The 23,585-nt window shown below is 43.1% G+C and overlaps 1 protein-coding gene across 1 annotated transcript in view; it reads right to left on the minus strand.

Annotated features, from left to right (window-relative positions):
• Positions 1–23,585, minus strand: part of LOC116938511 (unconventional myosin-Ie-like) — a 113,162-nt gene that overhangs the window by 40,962 nt on the left and 48,615 nt on the right. Inside the window, exons 3-7 of the mRNA XM_032945662.2 lie at positions 20,739–20,828; positions 20,310–20,404; positions 7,477–7,564; positions 5,161–5,250; positions 4,049–4,180 (exon numbers count right to left, since the gene is read on the minus strand). Coding sequence (XP_032801553.1) covers positions 4,049–4,180; positions 5,161–5,250; positions 7,477–7,564; positions 20,310–20,404; positions 20,739–20,828 — 495 coding nt within the window. The remainder of the gene's footprint in view (positions 1–4,048; positions 4,181–5,160; positions 5,251–7,476; positions 7,565–20,309; positions 20,405–20,738; positions 20,829–23,585) is intronic.

Genomic DNA, 23,585 nt, shown 5'->3' on the forward strand with positions numbered 1-23,585 from the left:
AACCATGCTTTTACATGTAATTGTTCCCTCTTCTGAGATCGTGAAACATACTCTTTGATTCTATTGGGTAAAGTCACGTAGGTGAAAATAAAATAACAAAAAATCACGACGTTTCGGCCACAACACAAGCGGCCTTCATCAGGTGAAGGGACGAGACTGAAGGCCGCTTGTGTTGTGGCCGAAACGTCGTGATTTTTTGTTATTTTATTTTCACCTACGTGACTTTACCCAATAGAACCAAAGAGTATGGATCCTAGCAGTCACGAAAGCTCTAAATCTAGAATCGTGAAACATTGTTATTCCCATGATATGTCCCGGTATTTTGTTATACCTCAGGAGGTGGGAATGCAAGTTATATGGCCAAAATCAGCCGTAAACTCAGTTCAGCCTATTATCTCTCTGGAATAATTAAAATAAGTACCAGTTTGTGGCAAGTCAACAGTGGTTGATCTGTGCAGAAACAGGACCCAGCCATAAGAATGTGGAATTTTCACTGCTGGGTCAGGGAAGTCAACAGTGATAAACACCACCCCTAGGCTCACTTGAGCATGGCACAACTTTGTCCTTCACTGTCATGATTACAAGCACGGCCCTATTAGTGAAACAAGCACAGTAATAAGCTACCAATTAATGCGGCGGCAGACGACTGTGGCTTATAGTTCAACAAAACGTTTTACAAAGAGGTGCCAGGAAAATACAGTGAAATCTCGAGAGCAACGTTTTGTTTCAGGGGACATGCCTTGTTGAATGTTTAAATGATCATTTACATCTCAATTTCAATCCATTGCTGGATGAAGGCCTTAACCATTATGTCCCAGTCATGGGAGGTTGTTTGACCGAACTTCACCATGCTGGGCAGTGCCCGATGGTGAGGTGGGTGGGTGGATAGAACCACTCGCCACTTATGCTAGCCTTGTTAGATGAGATACATTTTTTTTCTGTGAACAATAACTGGAATTGTGCCAATGGGAACTTTTGGGTGACTTACAAAATGGGATTCTAGATACAGGAAGACACAAATCGAGAATGTTATCATGCGGTTTCGCTTCATTTGAAAAAAACAGCAATTGGTAAAAATGTCAAGTAAATCGTAGAAACTGCAATGGTTGCAGAGTGGAAGCATGAGCCTATAATAACCTCATCAACCCTGTCATTAACTCTATCTGACTACAGAAAAATATACAGCAGACTAACATTTGGGTGGGCACTAAACACGTTTCTCAAATCAATGCAAAAAGGCCATTTCTCAAAAATGTTGCCCCAATATATATGTGTGTTTGTTATGAGGCAGTGCCAGGAAGGGAACTGATGAGGCACGTTTGGTCTGAGTTGATACAGACACAGTTTTCCATTCGAAGATGTTTGGCATCAAACAGACGTTTATGAATGGTGACATTTCAGTCTTGTCAAGGCATGGCACTGTGACGCATTTGTTTATGCCCATTATAAGACCACAACCTTTTGCCGTACTGTACTCCCTGCTCAGAATAGACGGATGAGTGCCAACAAAATTAACTTAACACTATTTTTCACTCGTAAGGGTCTGTTTGTTAATAAGGATGGTAATTAAGTATTTAACCAAACACAAGTGCCATTTAAGGTTACCATGCACTTTTTTTACTCTGGGTAAACATAAAATACAGATCACTGAGAGTTTTCAGAATGGAAGTGGAAACATCACAGCAGTGCAAATCAGGCTGGGCAATGCTAAGATGTAGGTGAACAATCTATCATGTTTGTCGGGCAGTGTAGTATTAAGTTACTAATGAAAGAAAATGTCCAGCGAGATGAAAATGTCAGTAAATTAGCAGATACATCGCTCTCATGGAGATGTATTTGAGTTGGTAAAAATTTATTAAAAAAGGGAATCTGTCGATAAAGGGATGTGAAAGCAGATATCCTGAAATGGCTGTCTACATATTCGCAGGAATTATATGTTTCGGGAATTAAGGCTTGACAACAGCGATAGGATGAATGTGTATACATAGCAGAGCAATACCTTTATAATTAGGGCAAGTTTCATTCACTTTAAAACTGTCTACTACCGCTCAAATTGCAGCTTATCCGTGGTTGACTTCTATATCATTGCTCTTGTACTTCGATAGCATTGTCAATGCAGTCCTGATAATGTTACTATAATGCAAACATATTTTGCTCTTGATAGATCATATTTGTAAAAAAAAAACAAATCAGTAAGGCAAAAACATGGGCTTTAATGAGCTTCGTTGTCCAGGTGAAAAGCTGCATAACACATTTTTGGGGTTTAATTTGCTTAATTTGGATTATGAAATGTATAATTAAGTACTGAAAACGTGGACTTATTGCTTGCTTACAACCCCCTTCTCCTCCCCCCTGAAAAGGGCAATTAAAACATGATTATGTAAATTGGGACAATGTGCATATAAATTAGATACAAAAATACATTATTTAATATTAACCACGTTATTAGATTCTACAAGGGTGTTTGTTCAGTGCTGTTCACGAGCCTACATAAAAGCGAATTTTCCATGATGCGGTTCTTTATTAATTGTGTTATTTAAATTTGTTTATAGACCGATAGATTTTTTTTCAGCAGGAAGGGCCCAATGAGCTATTAGGCTTTATTTCCAGGGCGTCCTGCAACGGCACAGGTTTTACACGGTACAGATCTTAGTTATGAACATGGTTACATCGGTTGCGATACAAATAGCGAGTATCGGTCAGTTTAACACGTAGGCTTCCGCGACCAACATCATTCAACATTTCAGTTTTTTGGGGGGGTTAGATCGTATAAATATAAATGTGTTGTTAAACGAGTATCGGTACGTGCTTCAAGAATAGGGAACTAGTTAAAGATGCAAAAAAATGTCGAAATTTTATCTTCCATTAAAACACACAAAAAAAGTCAAAGCGTCTTTATCCCCAAATCATAATCTGCTTGCACCTATTCCCGTTGGTGGCCCTACATCCAAAAGTGAAAATTACACATTCATCTGGAGGAACACAATCTTAATATACAATAACCACTGGCAGCATTTGAAATAACAAACACCAATGTGCTCACTAATGACCAATTTCCAAAAGCACGTTACTCCGAATTAAAAAAAATTGAAGGCCCTTGATCTATCAACCACTAAATGAAGGCCTCCTCCCCAAGCCAAGTCGCAGGGGTTGTTTGTTCACATGTCACCAAGTTCGTCAATCGGGAGTTGGTGAAGAGGGGATCCCTGGACTGGTTCAGATTGAATGCGCTACTGAAGTCAGCCTTGGCCAAGAATCAAACCTCTGGTCGCCGGGTTCATAAAGCAGTGAAAACTAGAGTCCACTTTGCTTATCATTTATTTTGCACATCCATGTGACAAATATGTTTAGTTATCACGGAAAAAAAAACACCTCACATTCTAACCTTTGAACCACAGCAATAAAAAATCTGATGTTACTTGTTATTACAAGCGTGACTGAGTTGCGAAACAGCAGGCTCCTAGTAAATACCATTCTGAGTTCAAATCCCCACCATGGTTGACAGTCCCTTATTATTCACAAGTAAAAAAAATACTTGATTGCTCAACATACATGCGGGAAAACATACCACATTATCATGGCGGGAGGTGGGGTAGTCTCTGTATGGGACAACCACAAAGAGGAATGAACACTGAGTTGGCCAAGGGATGGGCAGTCCAACTGGATTCTATCTGTGCAGAGCTTTGAGTGTAAACCCTTTATATTGCATGGAGTGTTTTTCTAGGTAGTCCCGAATTCCTCCTCCCATATTACAAACACTCAATGGTATTGGTCCAATTTAACACGTAGGTATCGGTCCAACCATCTCAATGCAAGACCTTCCTAAAAACAGGGTCCTGAGACTCAGGGAAGCATTTACGAGGCAACTAACTGGCATGCTATTGATGGGCTGAGTTAGAAATATTTCATCTAAGAACCTTCCAGTTGTGAGTCAGATGCTGTAACCGCAGCACCACAAAGAGATAACCTCAAATCTGTGCGAAGAAGAGTTGGTGTGCGAGGGTCATGGGTCATGGGTCAAGGTTCAGGAGGAACAGAGCGGTCATGCCTGGTAGTAGATGTGGAAGTTCCTCTCCTGGGGGTTCTGGCTCACGACTCGAGACTTCTCCAAAAGGAAGTTTGAGATCTTCCCTCCATCTGGCTCTCCACCCCGGCTGAATTGGATCTCGAAATACTTTCCCTGCAGGACACACATGACAACAACAACAACAATAACAACAAACATTGGTGGGAAAAAAATAGTTCGGAAAAAATGAACTCGGGTTCAGGTTAATTTACAAACAGATGAGCTCTCTGGGTTGAATGTTAAAGGCTGCTCGCGATGTCTTTTTTAATGTAACAATCACACCTTTGTTGTTGTACAAGGCAAATTGGCAGTTCACTTCACACAATCTAGTATTTTAAGGACAGTAAATGGATTGAAAACGACAATGTTATGGCAATGATGTGTTTGCTTAATTGGGGGCTGTTGGTCTGTGAAATGCTACCTCTAGCACACTCATTTTATTACTGTATGTATGTCGAGTAAATGTTCCCGAGCAAAGGTTTGCTACTTAAAATGTCAATAAAATGACCCCCTTTCAGTGATGCTCATATGAGAAACAGAGTGGTATTCATCTTTCATTGTTGGGCCAGAGTAATTATTGGACATTCCACATTACCAGGGCAGAATCCAGACTGAAAAGGATGAGGTACTGTTGATTTCCCACAAATTGGTGCTCGTTTCATTGACCCCACACAGGAATTTGAAATCGTAGCTGCCATGTGATCAACATGCGATGATATAGGTTAATGCACTGCTCTGAAAGGGTTCCCGGAGAGACACATGCTTCTTCTTGTGATAGCTATTGCAATTTTAGGTAAAACTATTTTTTTTTAAAAGCTGCAAGTTAAATTATATAATCCCAATGCCACCTGGCCATGTCCCTTAACTGACTCGTTGACTATCAATGAAACAGCAAAACATGCCTCTATAAATGACTATCACGAACATCCATTCATTGACATTCAAGCTCCTTTAAATGTTCCCTGCTGTCATCTCAACGTCGCCTAACAAACCCCCCCATCACCCCCACCTCCCCCGGCGGCCCACCTGTGCAAGGTAAATCCCTTGCTGCACGCTGCCATCGCCGTAGCGACGGCGGTTGCTGAGATACTCACGAAGCGGCTGGAGTTGTTGTTGCGGACGGTCTTGGCGTTACCGAAGGCCTCCAGCAGGGGGTTGGACAGCAGGATGATGTCCTTGACATGCTGCAGCACAGGAGGGACCGGCGGAAGGACATTTTGAAAGAGTATTGCGAGCAGAGCGCGTGGAAATATGGGCAAGTTGATACGTCAAGAGCCTCGCATTCTCTGACAATGGAAGCAGCGTTGCCGTTTCATAACCAAAAGCTTCTCCCTGTTCAAAAGAGTGTATGGACGGTGTTTGGGTTGCCCCCTCTGAATTACAAAATGAAAAAAAAATATGTTGAAAGAACATTTCACATTGTCATAAGAGGGGAGAATGACATGGAAATGCATTGCTTTGAGTGGTGTATTATTGGATGAGTAACAAAAACCAGGACTCTTAACGTGCTGAGAAAACATAGAATTCCCAAAAAGAGGATGATGACCCTGGGGAAAGCAGGACAGGTGGAAACTCTAGGAGGTGCTCATCTCCCTTGTCCTACATGAGTCAGTGGCATACATTTGTGTTTGGGGCCATCTGCTTAAAAGGAAACACGTGTTGACTTTCCACAAAATAGTATACATTTTACAGACCCTATAAAAGATAATAAGCTAAATCAACACCCCGACTGGGTAACTAATATACTATATTTCCCGACCGGGTAACTAATATACTATATTTCCCGACCGGGTAACTAATATACTATAATTCCCAAACGGGTAACTAATATACTATATTTCCCGACCGGGTAACTAATATACTATATTTCCCGCCTGGGTAACTAATATACTATATTTTCCGACTGGGTAACTAATATACTATATTTCCCGACCGGGTAACTAATATACTATATTTCCCGACCAGGTAACTAATATACTATATTTCCCAACCGGGTAACTAATATACTATAATTCCCAAACGGGTAACTAATATACTATATTTCCCGACCAGGTAACTAATATACTATATTTCCCGACCGGGTAACTAATATACTATATTTCCCGACCGGGTAACTAATATACTATAATTCCCGACCGGGTAACTAATATACAATCTTCCAGTAACGAGTTGGGCATTCTACAAATGCACCACTTAGGTGGATTATTTTGAAGTCAACCAATCAAGGGTATAACGATGCAGACTGATGCTGATTCCTATGCTCCAGACATACGTATCAAATTACATGTGTAAGAATATAATTGTTTGTGTATATTGCATGTCATGGATTCATGTGACCCCCCCCCCCACAGCCATTAGAGCACTTAATTTTTTTTTATTCTTGGCTTGAATCGTGACCCTTAATTACGTCAATTCATTGACTGGTATTGCCCTTGTAGGAGTCTATCACCACAGCAGCATCTGCCGTTGCTACTTAACTGCTGTAATTGATTAATAAGAGCAGAACTTAGTTGTTAGGATCGTGTTGTTTAAAGATGCTTTTGTACACTACATGTTTTAATTTGACATTACAATTAGGTCACAATGTAAGTCGGTGTTCCTGTTGATTTTAGTATCATAATAATGATGCGTGTAGTTTTTACAACAAAGCCTTCACCCTATTCTCATGACTCTTTTTCGGAAGAGTCATGCATTGGGACGTTTGGACAATTCCAAAAAATGAGTGTTTGGAATGGGGGAGGAAACCAGAGTGTCTGCAGATGACCCACATATACGAGAGGATACAGCCCACTTCAAAGCATAGAGAGATGAAATAATCCACTGTTGTAAACATAACGTTTTTTTATTCACTTTGTAAAGGAATTCAGCGGATATTCGTATTGTAAACAGTTGTATCAGTAACAATTTCCAAGTGTTATGTTATATTACAAGCGTGCTCAACTTGCAATTGGATGGATGCAGGTTCAATTGCTGACTGCGGGTTGAATCAGCCTAAGCTCTCCCCCACGGTTGCCAAAATAAGTATCGCTCTGTGGGAAGGCAACACAGGATAAGTTCTACAGATGGACTGGCCCTTACTCTAGAAATGTGAAATTTCCACTGCTGACTCAGACACTAAGGAAGATGCACACCACCCAACACTCATTTCAGCAACTAAAAATAATGCGACTAAAAATAAAACAATGGCGCAAGTGTGCCGAGTGGCTATCATTAGTAAAGGTCACCGTATTAAAGTTAGAATCGAAAACCACCCCACCAGCGGCGCACTGAGCAGCACTCTAAACGTTGACAGGACGCGCACTCGTTTGGGCTGACGGGGGGGGGGGGGGGGGTAGGGGTTGAGTCAGCCTCCATTCTAATGGATGGTGATGAAGAGCGATGAGATTAGTGTGACCCGAGGCTGCTCCCACCTGCACTTTTGAGCCTCCTCCAGACACTTTGGAGACATAGCTCATAATGTACTTGGCTGCCACGGTCTTTCCAGCACCGCTCTCTCCACTGTAAAACACAGAGCAAGGTGGTGGTCACGCAGTGCACGCACACAGGGACGGGAGGTCAATGCACGGGGCAATGCAAGTCCATCCTCATTCAGCGCGAATGATGAATAGGTTCATCGACTCATGTCGATTCTTATTGTCCATGCTACGTACATGGAATCATGAGATTCGATTATTTATTACGTAAGCAAATTAGCTACCATTATATTCCAATGAGTTTAGGGTGAGTAATAGCAAACACAACTATATGCTACAAATGAGACAAATTAGATGATAAAAACGATACAGAAAATAACTGAATTATAATATAAAAATGCAACAATTTCCACAGCTTGCTTGAAGCAGGGTTAAAGGTTATATAGCTAATGTTTATATCATCATTAGCAGCATCATTTGCCAGGAGCACAAGTGCATTTGCAGCCCAGTCCAGTAAAATATATAGGGATATAATGACAATATTCATTTATACTGGAGGAATCTGATGAGCTATAAAGCTCTTTTTCACAGATGTCCAGTAGGAGCGGGTAAGAACGTTACAACAAACAATACAAAAAACACGATAGTAGTGCCAAGTACAAGGCAAACCAATTACCCAAACACGTACAAATACAACTTAACCATCCCCATCCTGCCAGGAAAAGCCCACCAAGGTATTCGTGTATTTTTTCAGAAACGACCTGGCCACAAAATCATAGCTCAGTGGCTTATCGTTTGTACATTTATAGCAGCAAAATAAGCTCAATGCATGTTTCTAAATGTAGAGAGGAAAAACAGAGAATCCAGAGGAAAACCTCCACGAGACCACAAGGAGGATATGCAAACTCAAATATACAGTCTTGAAACCTGATGAATGCACGTTTCACTTCAGCATAATTTGCAGATGATATAATAACGTTGAAAAAGTGCTTATATATCCCGTAGTTGTGGTGGTTGTGTGACAAAATACGTGCCGAATCAAATCCTTCTCGGGTAGATAATAAAAGGAAGCACATTGTGGGAAATCAACAGTGGTTAACCAATGTATAAGTTGGCCCCTGCCACATATAAAGAAGTATTTTGCACCACTGGCTCAGGACCTACTTTGTCGTGTGTGTAATTCCATCATCGTGGAATTGACAAGAAGCACCTTGAGCTCCAATGACAAGACAAAACCGAGTGCACTCTCACAGCGGTTGCGAAAAACCAGCAGAAAAAAATACGGAATGCGCGAGTATTTTTTAAAGCGAGTGATCCAAAAGGAGTATGGGGCAATTTTTTTTACCAAGCAGGAACTACCTATAAACACGCGGTTTTATGATTTAATAAGACGCAAATGCACGGCGTTTGTGAGCGCTTTAAAAAAAAGGCCGCAAATCTACCAGGAATATTGTTGAAGAGGTGTGACTACCACGAATTCTTAAAAATACATCCGTCAGACAAAGAAAGAAAAATCACTCTGCCCAGACTTGACTCTGCAGTGTTTGTTGAAATGAAGTGTGCAGATTTCTTGGATAGGTCAAATTAGCTGCACATGCGAAAACCTCAATGCACAAACCACGTGAGCGCACGTGACAGACCCCGGACACGGGTTTTTTGAAAAAAAACAGGCGGCTCTCAACAGCCCACAGAGAGCAGGCTCGCTAACTGGAAGCATACCAGGTTGAAGAGACTTTCTTAAACAGAAACCAGCTGTGCCCTCGATTCAATACCTGATAGCAAACAGGTTTAAGTTGAAAGGACATTATATATTGGTGCACCGTAAAAAGCCAAACTCAAGGAACACTGTACAGCCTTATAGACTGTTGGGGCATGTGCTCCATTGGGAAACCTCATTTGCCAGTAACAAAATATGATCATTGTTTTTTTTACCCTTTTATCTGGCAACAAAACTGACACCTTTTTTACAATGCTTACCCCGAGCTCTGATACTCTGATGGTGCATTGTCTTTGAGCTGTGCGCCTTTTGGCGTCTTCTGGTCCAACACCATGTGAGACGAGGCTCTAAAGAAAGCTGTCTCGGGTGTGGACCAATCAATTTCAAGGACAGTGCATACATTATCAGAGTTGTTGTTTTTTTGTTTGCGTTCCAACCGCAGGTATTGTGGTCAATGTAAAGATGACTCCTTGTAGAAAAGAGGTGTCAGTTTTGTTGCCAGATAATAGGATAAAAAAACAATGATCATATTTTGTTACTGGCAAATGAGGTTTCCAATGGTGTAAATGCTAACCCCGAGCTCTCATACTCTGATGGTGCATTGTCTTTGAGTTGTGCACCTTTTGGCGTCTTCTGGTCTAACACCATGTGAGACGAGGCTCTAAAGAAAGCTGTCTCGGGTGTGGACCAATCAATTTCAAGGACAGTGCCACATACATTATCAGAGTTGTTGTTTTTTTTGTTTGCGTTCCGACCGCAGGTATTGTGGTCAATGTAAACATGACTCTTTGTAAAAAAGGTATCAGTTTTGTTGCCAGATAAATGGGTAAAAAAACAATTATCATATGGGGCAAGTGCTGTTAGTAAATGGCTGATTAATGCTGCTTGCCACAGAAGTGTGGGGTGATGTGGCCATCACTGCACCCGGCCACCTTTGTCTTCCCAGTGCCGATGTTTACACACTGCAGCAGGTACTTACTAAAGGCTCAGATGTTGACCTAAGGGAGACCCAGAACTGATTTAGCTGCCACTCGCCACTGATGTGCTGGAAAATTACTCGGGTTACTGGGTTCATCACAGTGTGCGCACTCCTGTGTACCACCACTACGAAAACGTCACATACCCACATCACATACGCGCACACATATGCACACACATGACAGGCTAAATTAAATATAGCAGGTATCTCTGTAACTACCACTGGTGATTCCATACATATATATCCAAAATGAGACAAAATTATAAAAAATTACAATATTTGTTATGTTCCTACGCAACAAAGAATGAGCAGATCCCTCGCTCACATTGTGAAGCTGTCTCATTATTAACAATTCAAGAAAATCATATTGCATACATCGTCTTCAATGACTTTTGTTACGACATTTAAATAATTGAAGTCGCCTCGGTTAAATGAACACTTTGGGAATCTACACAAAAATATATATATATCGTTGGCCCTGCTCCAGGCCATGGTTTAGGTTACATTCTGATACATGAGGTTAACTGAATGCATATTAGACACCATATAGAGTAACTCTTATTCTTAATTATGCTTTTTGTCAATTCCAAGCAACAAAAACATCTCCAATCTCAAATGAGAAATTCTACATCACTCATCTCTTGTTGGTGGCCAGAAGTAGAAATTACGTGAGTCCATGACAGGGATAATTCCTCAAAATGAACATTGTTCCCTTCCAACAAAGTGGTACTCATTTTACCAACTCTAGAGGGATGATGGGGGTGAATTTACCCCCTGACCTGAAATTTGCAACTCTCTGAAGAATGCCCTAATTCAATTGCCATTGGGCTTCTGGAAAACTGCAAATCTAAAGGAGAATAAACATTTAGAACCATATTTGGGCTACCAAAAATAAAATGTTCGGTTCTATTCTGTATAGCATTTTTTTTTACCAATTCAAACGTGGATGAAATCACATGCAGATATCATAACGACATGCAGAATCACTGAAGCCAAATGCTTTCAAAATATGCTATTTAAATATTTCAACGGTGCTGCAAATGTCTTCAAGCCCCCCTTTAAGCTTCCTCGCTTCCCCCTGGAATGTGTGACAAATGGCGCCGTTGATTCTAAACGTTCAAAACAATGATGGGGAGTCAACTTAAAAACCGATGCTGTTTCACACATCTCTTGATTTAGCCAAAGGAATGCTGTTACGTTTCACTCTTAAGAGCTTTTTTGAGAATTTCTCCCCAACAGTGTGGGAACAACTGTTCACGTTGCGAGAAATTTGGGGGGGGGGGGGGGGGTGATCATTCTCACAGATGCAGCCAGGGTGTCTCAGGTTCTTAACACAGTGTTACGGTCAAATATGCAAACCACCGGTCAAGGTGAAAACCACGCGAGACCCCCAGTCTCCCTGTCCAGCCAACGGGGGTGACTCACTGCAGCCATGTGATTGCATGATGCAGAACTCGTAGGAGGCTGGCAGAAGTCTGCAGAAGTTTAAAAGTGCGCCGGCAGACGGCAACGTTCAAAGTTTGTAACGGGTTCAAGTGAACCCCGCCGAGCCACTAAGAAGAGGCCACTACATTCAGCACAATAAAAAAACTATCCGATTTTTTTTATACTGGAGGAATTCGATGACCTATAAAACTCTTTTTCACAGATGTCCAATGGATTATTGAATCAAATCGCATCATCATTTATTGATTCCAAGGGTGGACAAAACAATACATCCCTAATAATTAGCATGTCAACTCTTAAAAACCAGCCCAGCATATTCTTGGTTCTTTCGGTAAAGTCACGTAGAAGGGAAGCAATAAAATAATTAAAACATATATAAAACAATAAAATTCTCACGACGTTTCGACTGTAACACAAGCAATCATCATCAGGTGTGAAACCCACAACCAGCCCAGCATTAGCTCAGTGTGCCTCTTTACGTTCCCAAAATATTTTCATTGTCCCTCCAACTGTGCTCTACGATGTGCTTCTGCATCTATCTCTTGTTATCGCTTCCTCTAGGGATATATTCATTAAATGGTAATTTTGCAGCCCTTTGTCAATACACTACTTGATGAATGTCTGCTCAGGCTGTCGATCATGGGGGTTATTGGACCATACTTCACCGCGCAGAGCAGTGTGGGTTATTTAAGATGGGTGCGAGGGAGGTGCGGAGTGGTGCAGCAAGATCAGTTCTGATATCATTCCCACTGCTGATGGGTTCATAACGCAGTGATTAGAACACTGGGCTACTGCTCCATCGCAATCTTTAGCTATATAACGTGGCATACAAATACCCCCCCCCCCCCCTCTGTATAGCCTAAACAAACGTTTGGGGCAAGTTTTGTTTGAGAGCACCTGTGAAGGCTGGCACGGCACACGATGCGGTGGGTGGCCAGGACCACACCCAGCCGCCTGAGTCTCCCCAGTGCCAATGCTTACACACCGCACCAGGTCGAGTAAAAAGTTCGAGGCCGAGTCGACTTAGGGGATGCCCAAAACCGGTTCAGATAATCGTCCCTGGTCTTGACCGTAAGCAGGAATCAAACTCTGGTCACTGGGTTCTTGTTGCGGCACGCTAGCCACTACGTGACCGCTCACCACAAACTGTTGTCCTTCTCCCGCACGGTTGGCTCCATACGGTGCGAAAGAAGTTCAACATACATTACCTACTATAATCATCACCCAGAAATGTCTGTCCGTCCCGCGCGTGACGTCACGCCACATGAGGCCCACCCCCCCTCATTAATATTCATGAGTGGGTGGATTTTTGCACTAACGCACAGGAAGGTCGAGCTGAATTAAATAATTTATCACGAAAAGTCTCTTCAAATATGACGTTTCTTTACAGAAAGTGACGGTAAAAAATAAATCTACGCAGCACAGTGCGACATCCGTGCGTGACGTCACTGCAAAAGAGCCCCCCCCCCACCCCCTTCATTAATATTCATGCCCGCGTGGAAATTTACACGAACGCACAAGAAGGTCGCGCACTGCACACGCCACACCCCTCCCCTCATTAATAATCATGAGCGGGTGACGTCACTCCACATGCCGCACCCCTCCACAATAACCATGAGCGGGTGACGTCACTCCACATGCCGCACCCCTCCCCAATAACCATTAGGGGCCGTCCATAAATGACGTCACGCGATTTTGGACGATTTTTTACCCCCCCACCCGCCTTCGTCACACGGCGTCACAAAAAGTCAGACCCCCCCCCCTCAAATATGACGTCACAAAGCTCTGCCCCCCCCCAAAAAATATAAAACATGCTTCAAATCTCTTTAAACTGTTGTCATTGTAGTGCGTATTTAATGTGGCGCTGTACTCTGATGTTGTAGGAGAAAACATTTAATAAAAAGTCTATTAAGTAGAACGTGTTATCTATATTTATTTAAAGTTGCGCCTTTTGATGTGACGTCACATTTCTCAAACCCCCCGCTTCGTCACAAATGTCTGACCCCCCCCCACCCTAGGTGCGTGACGTCATTTATGGACGGCCCTTAAAACCCACAGACAGACCGAGGGAGCTGGCTGGAGCCAATCGGGGGCAAGGGACGTGGGCGGTCGCACCCACGCAGATTCACTCGGACTCGGCGATTCCCACCGACCTGGCCAAACGCGTGCCCCTCGCTTTTGTTTTTAGTTGTTGCTAAGTTTTGGAATGGGGAGCAGGAACGGGGTGGGGGAGGGGGGGAGGGATGTATCCCACAGGAGCGTCGATAAATTCCCCGGCAATGTCGACACACAACGATCCGTCCGTGTGGTGGTTTCTAATGTCAGCATCAAACAGCACAATCACGAATGAGCGGGTATTTTAATGCACGCGTGAGCGGGTATTTTAATGCACGCGTTCATGCTTGCGTGTGCAAACTACGAAACATTGTGTCTGCAGGTCACTGGTGAAAGTCAAAGTGTCTCAAAGGCGTTGTAATGAACAACTGATTGAGCTGCACTTGTCTACATAGATGACCCTAAACAAGCCTTGGAAATTCCACATTCCCATGGTGGGACTGAGGCTATCCGTTTTGATGACCTTTGTTGCATTCCCATAGAGATATGTTCGTCTTATTGACCCTGCTGGGGTGAAGGGCTGAGTCAACCGTCGATGAGAATTTAAACTCGTAGCCATCTGAGACGCTTGTCATGCCATCCGGATGGATTTGTCTGCACGTGTGTTTGCTCTGTTCTTGCTGGACCTCCATGTATAATAGTGGGAAGCAGTGGTGGATGAATTTACACACTCAACTTTAAAGCTAGCAACCTAGGTTGAATTCCTGGTCACAAACATCAACAGTGATGACAATTGATATCTCAACCTGTCTGGGGCCTTCTCTAGGTCTACTCAGCCTAACATCAGCCCGGTTTTTGTGCGAGCATCGGCATTGGGAAGACAAATGTGGCTGGGCATGCTGATGGCCATAGCGATCGCTCGCGAGCCACTTTGCCCTTAATAGGTGCTCGCTCAGAGCACGTGTCCATACGGTCTTCAAGGCTGAATAGGAAACGGTATTTTTTGTGTGAAATAGGTCATGCTTTTAGATTGCAGTGTGTTGCAAAATAGTCCAAATCATAATTCTTCGTAATGGCCATCACACTGACCACTGAGCATGACAAATGAGTGAACAACTCCTGCAATTAAAGGAGTCAGTAAGGCATGACTAAACAATTTTTATTTGTGTCTGTTTAGTTTGCGGCACTGGCTAACGATGCCGTGTTCGTTGCATGACCTGTACCACTCACCCATTAAATCACCGTACATGGCAACGTCCAGATATGCAACGTTGTATTGTACACCCAAAAAACTCTGCCTTTGTAGAGATGTGGTTCTGCAATGATGAACTAGAGAAATTAAATAATAATAATCATCGAAACAATTCTTTATCCAGGAAAGCCACACTGGGTCGCAAGGCTCTTTCAGGAGGATCCTGCATTGTGATATGTGTTCAATTACATTCACGAATGGTAGTGAATGCAAGCGTGCATGCATGTGGAAGGAGACCAGAAAACCGAGAGAAAAGTCATCACAAAGACAAAGGACAACTCAGCTCTACCATTCCCTGGTCACCTTGCCGCCCTGAGCCAGCAACACCTGGGCAAGCCCTGATTGGTCAACCACCCCATCTAATAACCAGGCTCAAAATCCCGCTGACTTCCGAGTTCCAACAATATTATGCGCATTTACGGCATTTTTTGTCAAAAGACAAATATATATTAGCTGTTGACACAATGCTGCTATTCTGTTGCATTAAAAAGGGTTTCTGTTTCGGCTCCAACCACTGCATGCACAGACAAGCTGGTTATTACACGGTGCAAACGCTGCCGATAAAACGTGCATGACAAGGTCCACAAGCCACCTTGCATACATTTGCACAGATATTCAAGCTTACAAAGACCCCCCTGTATAGCCTTAACAGGCTGTTGTGGAAAATGCTGTTGGCGCGAGTAACTATGAAGGCCGGCATGGCACGGCACGCGATGTGGTCTCAGCAACACGCCCGACCGCCTTTATGTCCCCAATGGTGATGTTTACACACCACACCAGGTCCTAATTTGAGTCGACCTAGGGGGTTCAGATAATCGTCACTGATGTTTCCCGTGACCAGGAATCGAACCTCGGCTTGCCAGGTTCGTATCGCAAGCTTACAGACACACGCATGCGTGCGTACTAGGCAGGCACTATTGACACAGTCAATGGCACAAGAGAAAACTTGCACGCCTGACCGACCTTTTGTGTTAATGGGGCGGGCATACAGTGCACACAGTACCATAGTCATAGCCAAGAACCACAAGATAAAAAAAAACAATAAAAAAATAAAATTGAAGGGCATTGAACGTGTCCATATTCTACAGAACAAAGCGCAAGGATGGCCACAAAACTACAGGTTTAAGATTCATACGTCTAGAACAGTGGTTCTTAAACTTTACTACAGTCTGCACACCCCCCCTCCCCCCACTTTGGTTGTCAGAAAGGGCATCTCGCACCCCCGGCTAGGAACCACTGGTTTATAACAATGATGATGCTTTTTACTTCGAAACGCCACGCTTAGTCTCAATAATTGTTTTCCAGTGGAATCTGCCGAGATTTAGTTTGGCCAATTCCTTTAATAACCGTTTGACATCAAGTGGGAAGAAACCAGAGTACCCAGAGAGAAAAAAAAAAAACCCATTGCAGAAGATAACACTTAAAGCTATGCAGAAGATAACACTTAAAGCTATGCAGAAACAAAATTAATAACTGGGTTTTTTTTTTCTCTCATCCAAGTACTAAACAGGCTAAGGTCTGATCATCTTATGAAAACTGGCAAGATCGGGCACATTCAGGGTTATGTGGTCAGATTAAAAAACTGCCAGTCATTCTGCTTGTTTTGTCTGCGCATTATTTAACGAGGTTGGGTTAGATCGCTATCGCGCCATGTCCACGTGGGCCAAGCTGTGGTCAGACTCGCAGTGGAGAGGGTGCTACTTAAAATCGCAGTTGGGAGGATCAACTTGGCGCTTCACATCCGTCTGGGGTAAATAAAACAAGCATCACTTTATTCCAAGTCAACATTGGTCATTAGGAATGTCCCGATGCATCGATTCAACAATTTGATTCTTACACTTAACGATACATGCATGAGAGAATCGCTTATATATAAGATTCATGCAAATTTTATATTTAGAGTTAATAGAATGGGAAAAAACTGCATCAATGAGACGGAAGAAATTTGAAACAATGCACAGTCGTGGAGGTTGTTTGATCATCCTTCTATGAAGATCAGTGCGGGTTGGTGAAGGCAAGGAAGCACTGGAGCATAGAAGCACAGTACAACGATCGATGTTGTTGCATTTCCCTCTGCTGCCCAAGACTAAGCGGTCCTGGCAGGGAGCTGCCTATAACAACCTGGCCGTGCGTGGTGGTTGCCCATCCGAGCACTATATCCAGGTTTCAAACCCACTTAGTTTCTGAGATCTGACAAAATTGCACCCACTGCAAATGTTCTGAGTCATAGGTAGACACTCGCACATGAGCGTTGAAGCCATTACTAATTTTGGAAAACTCTTTCCGCAGACAGGAAGACGGGAAACAAGGGGACTTAAAAAAATAACACTGGGAAAAATGCATCGCATTCAGCGAAGGGAGCCGCGGAGGCACGTTGAGGAAACGCTAAATATCCCTTTCCTTTAGGAAGAAGAGTAAAAAAAAGTGTCACCCAAGGCGTTTGATCAGTTTTGTTCTGCTTGTCTAAGCTGCCTTGTTAAAATCCATATCCCAGGGTCTCCTATTTCCTCAGCCCATCTGCACAAAATATCTACCTACGTATGCACCACTGGGATTTAGCCATTTACCATGCACCAGGGAAGGGCTTCATTTTATTCTGTCGGAGGCATTGTGGCGTCTCCTCTGGCTGAGAAATCAGACGGGAAAATGAACAAGCGAGGGGAGGGTAGATGCCCTCAAAAGCGTGAATGTCACACACTGCTTACATGCCATAAAGCCCATGCCAACATCAGCTGCGCTAATTTTTATCGCCTTTTTTATATCTTTCGACGCTCAATTTTCACTCTGTGGCAAGTTCTGCAGTGTCTCTGCGTGTACCATAATGCTAAGCGATCATACACAGTAATAAGATAATAGCTATAGACAAAATACTCTTCTCCTCCTTGATGTCTGGGGTGTTAAAAACCGAGCCTATTCTCCATCAATGGATACATCTGCCATTTCTGGGTCATTTCTTCTGATCTGTGAAAGGCAACAGATAAAAGGATGAATCTACCACTGTATCTGGGTTACTCTTCCGAAATGCGCAAGGGCTCAGGAAATAGGAAGAATGTAGAGCTTCGAAAGCAATGTTTGTGCTGCACGATTGGGATAAATTCGGTGGAAAAGACAAAAAATGTTAGAAAAAAGTTTTCGCAATTCAAGTGACAGGACAAAACTGCATACTATATGCTAGAGCAAACCAATGTTTAAACAATCTTTGTTTCATCTGGCTGAGCACATGAATTATAGTGACTGGCCCCTTCCACGTAAATATGGAATTTCTACCACTGGCTTAGGACGGCCTTTGCAGATGAGCTCTGCTACATTGATCACGATGTAAGAACTTCGAATTGTGCGTGAATTACATGGGCAAAGTTTACTTATAAAATGTATTTGCTTATAACTAGCGTCTGGGAAAATGGGGCTGCTCGTTATCCTCTAATTGGTGTCGTCTTTGTTTCACTCACACACTCCCCCACTCCTTTATTTCAGTATGCAGCATTAGAAAACATTGGTTGGAAAAACACACACACACACACACTTGTGCCATGCATCCTCGCCTGGGAATTTATAAAGAAAGCCTCACTGTGGTTGAACCCATGACCCGACACAGTCAAGCCACAGGCACGATGCTGAAATGAGCCACATTTCCCACCATGTGGCGACTTTTTAAATGTTTGCACACGCGCACGCTGTGCGTGTGTCTGTGAAACTGGAAGGGAGTGTGCGAGCGTCTGTGAGCCGCTGTAATGTTGGACCGCCACGGCGGCGACATGTTAACTACCTCGCCTGGTATACAGGAGGTCGTGGGATCGTTCCCGACCCTGACGCTTATATATTTGGAGTTTGCATGTCCTCCTGGTGGCCACGTGGATTTTTCTCCGGGTCCTCAGATTTTCCCTAAACATTTAGAATCAACATCACGCGTTCAGAGTGTTTGGCTGCTATACATTTCCACATGATGATCAGACACTTCGTTGAGCTATCACTTGTGACAGCCAGGTCTCTTCTGAAACAGAGCTATGTAGCTCAGTGAGCCGCTGTGTATGTCTCCGTGAGCGTGCACATATATGTGTTTGTAAATTGTGTTTTTCTTCATTTGGCGGCCAGAAGCACAGCACCACTGTCTCATAACTAATTCTGTCCATCGCAACTAATCCTGTCCTTCACGACTAATCCTGTCTCAATAACTGAGCAAGAGACCCAGAATGTGACAGTGTTTGTACAAATTCTGCTGGATAGCGTAAGTCCTGTCGGCCGATTGGCCAATGGGCAAATCGAAATATTTAATTTTTGAAGTGCAGAGACAAATAAACAAAGCTATATTCATGTTATCATCCATAAAACCCTACAATATCACTTCATGCACCTGAGACAAGAGTCCTCTTTGGGCTGAACAGGGCCCCCTCGTTTATAGTGAGCAATTTTACCTATAACATTTGCCAACTAAGCAGGGTTTGTTCTACTGATGAGACCATTTCCACATGAATTGCAATGTAAACAATAAAGAGAATTGAATTAATCAGTTGTCAGGTGCATGTCTGGTTTGTATTTATTAGGCACGTAACAATATTATTCCTCTTGCGATTTTATGAAATGTCAGAATTAGTTTTTTTTTACCATTGCGGTAAATATAGTGCCTCTAGTGGCTGCAGGGGTCTGCAACCAAAATAACAAGAAGATACATTTGTATCGAATTCGGTAAAAAAAACCCTCTATTTCAAGAACCGCAATGCATGAGAATACGACACGGTGGTCCTGAATAACTAACATTACGAAGCAGTCCTTAAAGAGCCACCATGCGGCTCCAAGGCCGCAGGTTGCCGACCGCCGCTCTCGTGGCTGCAGGGGTCGTACAATCCCATCATAGACAACACACACGAATCTCAAATCGTCGATTCTCACCTGCACGATTTCGTTGCACGCATCGTGGGCATTAATAATCGCCCTTAGTCCACGAAACAATGTATAGGCACATGCCTAGTATGTATGCATATACAGTATCGCCCCCGTTAAAATGAACAACTTGGAGACCCAGAAGAGGGTTCACTACTTAATCTGGGTGCTTACTGGAACAGGTTTCATGACGATTTGTACGGACTCTTTGAAAAAACACGCGAGAACATTAACCTGTTGCCAGCTATATGTAAATTTGCATTCACGGTCAGATGCAAAATTTAAACATTACACACAGGTACAACATGTGTGCTAAATTCACTGGACAGTAGAGTGTATAATACAGTGGAAGTGTGGCAGTACGTACGATCGTATAAATCAACACAGGACAATGCGTTCCTGCAGGTGCATTCGTTATAAACCGGGGTATCGTTACGAGCACGGTTCGTGATAACGAGGTAAACACTGCGTAGAGAAAACATTTTCACCAAGGCTGTAAGTACCTGATGATGACGCACTGGTTCTCTTGGTCGATGAGCATGTTGCGGTACATGTTGTCTGCCAGGGCGTAGATGTGCGGGGGGTTCTCGTACTGAGCCTAATACGGGGCCAGGCCGGGCAGGAGGAGAAGACAGCGCATGGCAGTGAGAGTCGCGCGTCACGAAGGAACACGTATTTACATACCCGACGAGTCGCGGGCTTAGAGACGCGGCGGAGAAAACATGACAAAAGTAGCGCTGCCAGCAAGACGCCTCTGCAGTGGGAAATGTGGGCTGGAGGTAAGAAAACACGGTGAGTTTCCGACGCGCTCCTACTGGATATCTGTGAAAAAGAGCTTTACAGCTTGTCGGATTCCTCCGGTAGAAATAACGATTCTGATTCAGAAGAATGGATTCGCGGCTCCACGTTCGGCGCAGCACCAGTGGCCTTACCGCGCCCTGGTACAGCTCGATCTCCTTGTCGGTGAAGTACGGCATCTGCTTGAAGGGGTTGACGGAGATGAGCACTGGGCCGATGTATGTCTGGTTGAGGGCAGTCAAGGCTTGTTCAGCATCAGCATGGATTTCAAAAAGTTTTGGCCTATGCAAATGAAGAAATAAGTGTCTGCATGTTGAACTTCTTTTGCACCGTAAGTAGCCAACCGCCCTAATCAACAGTGTATTGGAGGGACAATGACTGTACACAAAAAGTAGTCTTAAATAAATGAAAGTAAATCAATGAATGCAGGCCTCTCCACTGTGTGTTGGTCACGGCGGTAGTTTGAGCATATTTCACCATGCTGGTCCACAGTACAGGTTTGTGAAGTGGGGGGTGCAGGGCAGAATCAGTTCAGATGTCCATTTAGGGGCACCACGGCGAGATGTTAACTCCCTCGACCGGTATACAGGAGGTCATGGGTTCGATCCTGACCCTGATGCCTGTGTATTTGTAGTTTGCATGTTCTCCCCACGGTCACATGGTTTTTTTCTCCGGGTCCTCCGGTTTTTCCCTCCACATTTAGAACATGCGTGTATATAATTTGGCTGCTATAAATGTCCATGTGATAAGCCACTTTGAGCAATCATTTGTGGCTAGGTTATTCTGAAAATAAGCTATAATATAGCTCACTCGGCCTTACCTGATAAAAAAAAATGTTTTCATTTAGTTGACACCGAAAGGATTTAAATATAGGTCGCTGGGTTCCTAGTGCATTGTGCTAAGCATTCTGCCATCGTTCTACCTTCCATAAGGAACACTATACTCTTACAAAATAGTTAAAAGCATGTGTGTGCAAATGGGCCTTGAGTGGCAGCCTTGAGCCTGTGTTTAAAATTCTGCATTTAAATGTTGGGACCCAGTGATGTGCTGCAATTGAGCCAAGAGGGAAGATGAGCTGATTAGACCCTGAATGAAATTAAACACATCCTTCTGACAACACCAGCACATAGCTGCATTGTAACTCTTTTCGCAGTGTTACTTATTATGCACCCAGCAGCATCCATTGCACACCGCAGTCAGTCAGAGGATCACACGTGGTGGGTAAAACAGCCGCCCATGTTTTCAAACTATCGTAAAACTAGGATAAATCTCTGCATCAATAATGCGAAACAATTTTTTTTAAACCTCTGTGAGCATCACAACTTTAAATACCATGCTAAATTGCACATAAAGGAAGGTGAGAATAATTATGTAAATTAGGAAAGTAACGATTAATTGCCACAATTCAGAATTGTGATTCAATGCATAGGATCAATGATTATTTTCAAATTGCGACGAATTCAGTGTCCTCTGGTGGGTGGAGGGGTCACGTGAACCCATTAAATGTAACAGACGAATATAAAAAAACACATTATTACGCATGCACGCTTGATCGCGTGTATTGTAAGCTAAATGAATCAATTTAATCAATGAGTCAATGCATCATTGCATCTTTCACTGCAATACGTTATTGTACATCAAACAACATATACGGAAGAGAATAATTACTGTTAAAACATCACTGGCTTTAGGATTTTGTCAAACCATGTGCAATTAACCCTTTTGGATCAACTCTCAGGAAGGAAATGAATCTGAATGCTAAATTGCAAACAATTTAAACATTTTTTCTCAGGCATGTTCTCTAAAGGACTGCTTCTAAAAATACTCCTCAGAATGAGTTTTTTTTAAAGGAAATACTGCATTAAAGTTGCCTTCCTGAGTTTACTGCACATTAGGGAGGCAGACAGAGATCCCTCTTCGATATAAGGCCCATTTTTTTAAGCAGGCAGCGTTTGACAATAAATGTTTTCAAATAATCTGAAATAAACTCTTTATGGGGTAGAAGATTTGCAGGCTGCACTCGAAGCCTGGTGACCTGAATTTGGTTCCTGGCTACGGTTTACGAAAATTGGCAAGTTATTTCCGACACCAGTCCAAAGCATGCACGCCCTTCATGAACCCGCACTGACCAGCATGGTAAATTGCGGGTAAAATAAACCACAAGACCAACACAGCATGGGTAGGCCTTCATCCAGCAGTGGATTGAGAACGGGTAGTAGATATACAATTCATATGACATACAGACTTGAGATTGATAGAAAAATAAAATTCGCTTTGGTGGAGACTTTGAAGAGGCATAGTTTAAAAGAATATATATATATTTTTAAAATTACTACCATTTATTATTCTCTCAAAAAAAGGCAGTGTTCCCATGCTCATACACGCACTGTGCAGTGTTCATCTCCACTGGAAGTCTTGGAAAGCTATACCTTCTAGATGCTGATGGAAATTCTAATTTCTTATGGAATAGACAACTTTTTTCCATAGGACAACCCCACTGATATCTTCCGCCCAGAGTTGCAGTTCCCCATTTTATCGAACTTGGAAGGCCGAGTGTCCGAGTCAAAGCCTGATCAGCGTTTGAAAAGCATACCTTTCTCAATACGAGTTGATCGCTCGGCCACTGTGCCATTTGGCCCCGTGGTGTTTGGATCCCCATAATTTTATATATATATGCATAGTTCAGCTTGTGTTCATTATTTTTTTTTCAAGTTTGAAAAACAATGTCCTTGGGCTGCAGTGTCTGGGAGACCGCAGCCACACACAGCTGCTGCGGTAGGATTCTCGCCGACTGACATTGGATCCACACTCTGGATGCTGCCAGGCCGCTGGCGGAATCAGACGAAAACAGGAAAGGCTCTCTGACAAACTTAGCATGTGCATTCGCATACAAAGTCTGGATTGCTCACGTGAGCTGGCGCTACAGTTTATTTTCTCATTCTTTTTTTTCTCTCTCTCTTTTGAATCTGTCACAGCTGCAG

This window comes from Petromyzon marinus, chromosome 1, assembly GCF_048934315.1.
Source record: "Petromyzon marinus isolate PM22_M1 ecotype Great Lakes invasive population chromosome 1, UKy_Petmar_22M1.pri1.0, whole genome shotgun sequence".
Taxonomy (NCBI): domain Eukaryota; kingdom Metazoa; phylum Chordata; class Hyperoartia; order Petromyzontiformes; family Petromyzontidae; genus Petromyzon; species Petromyzon marinus.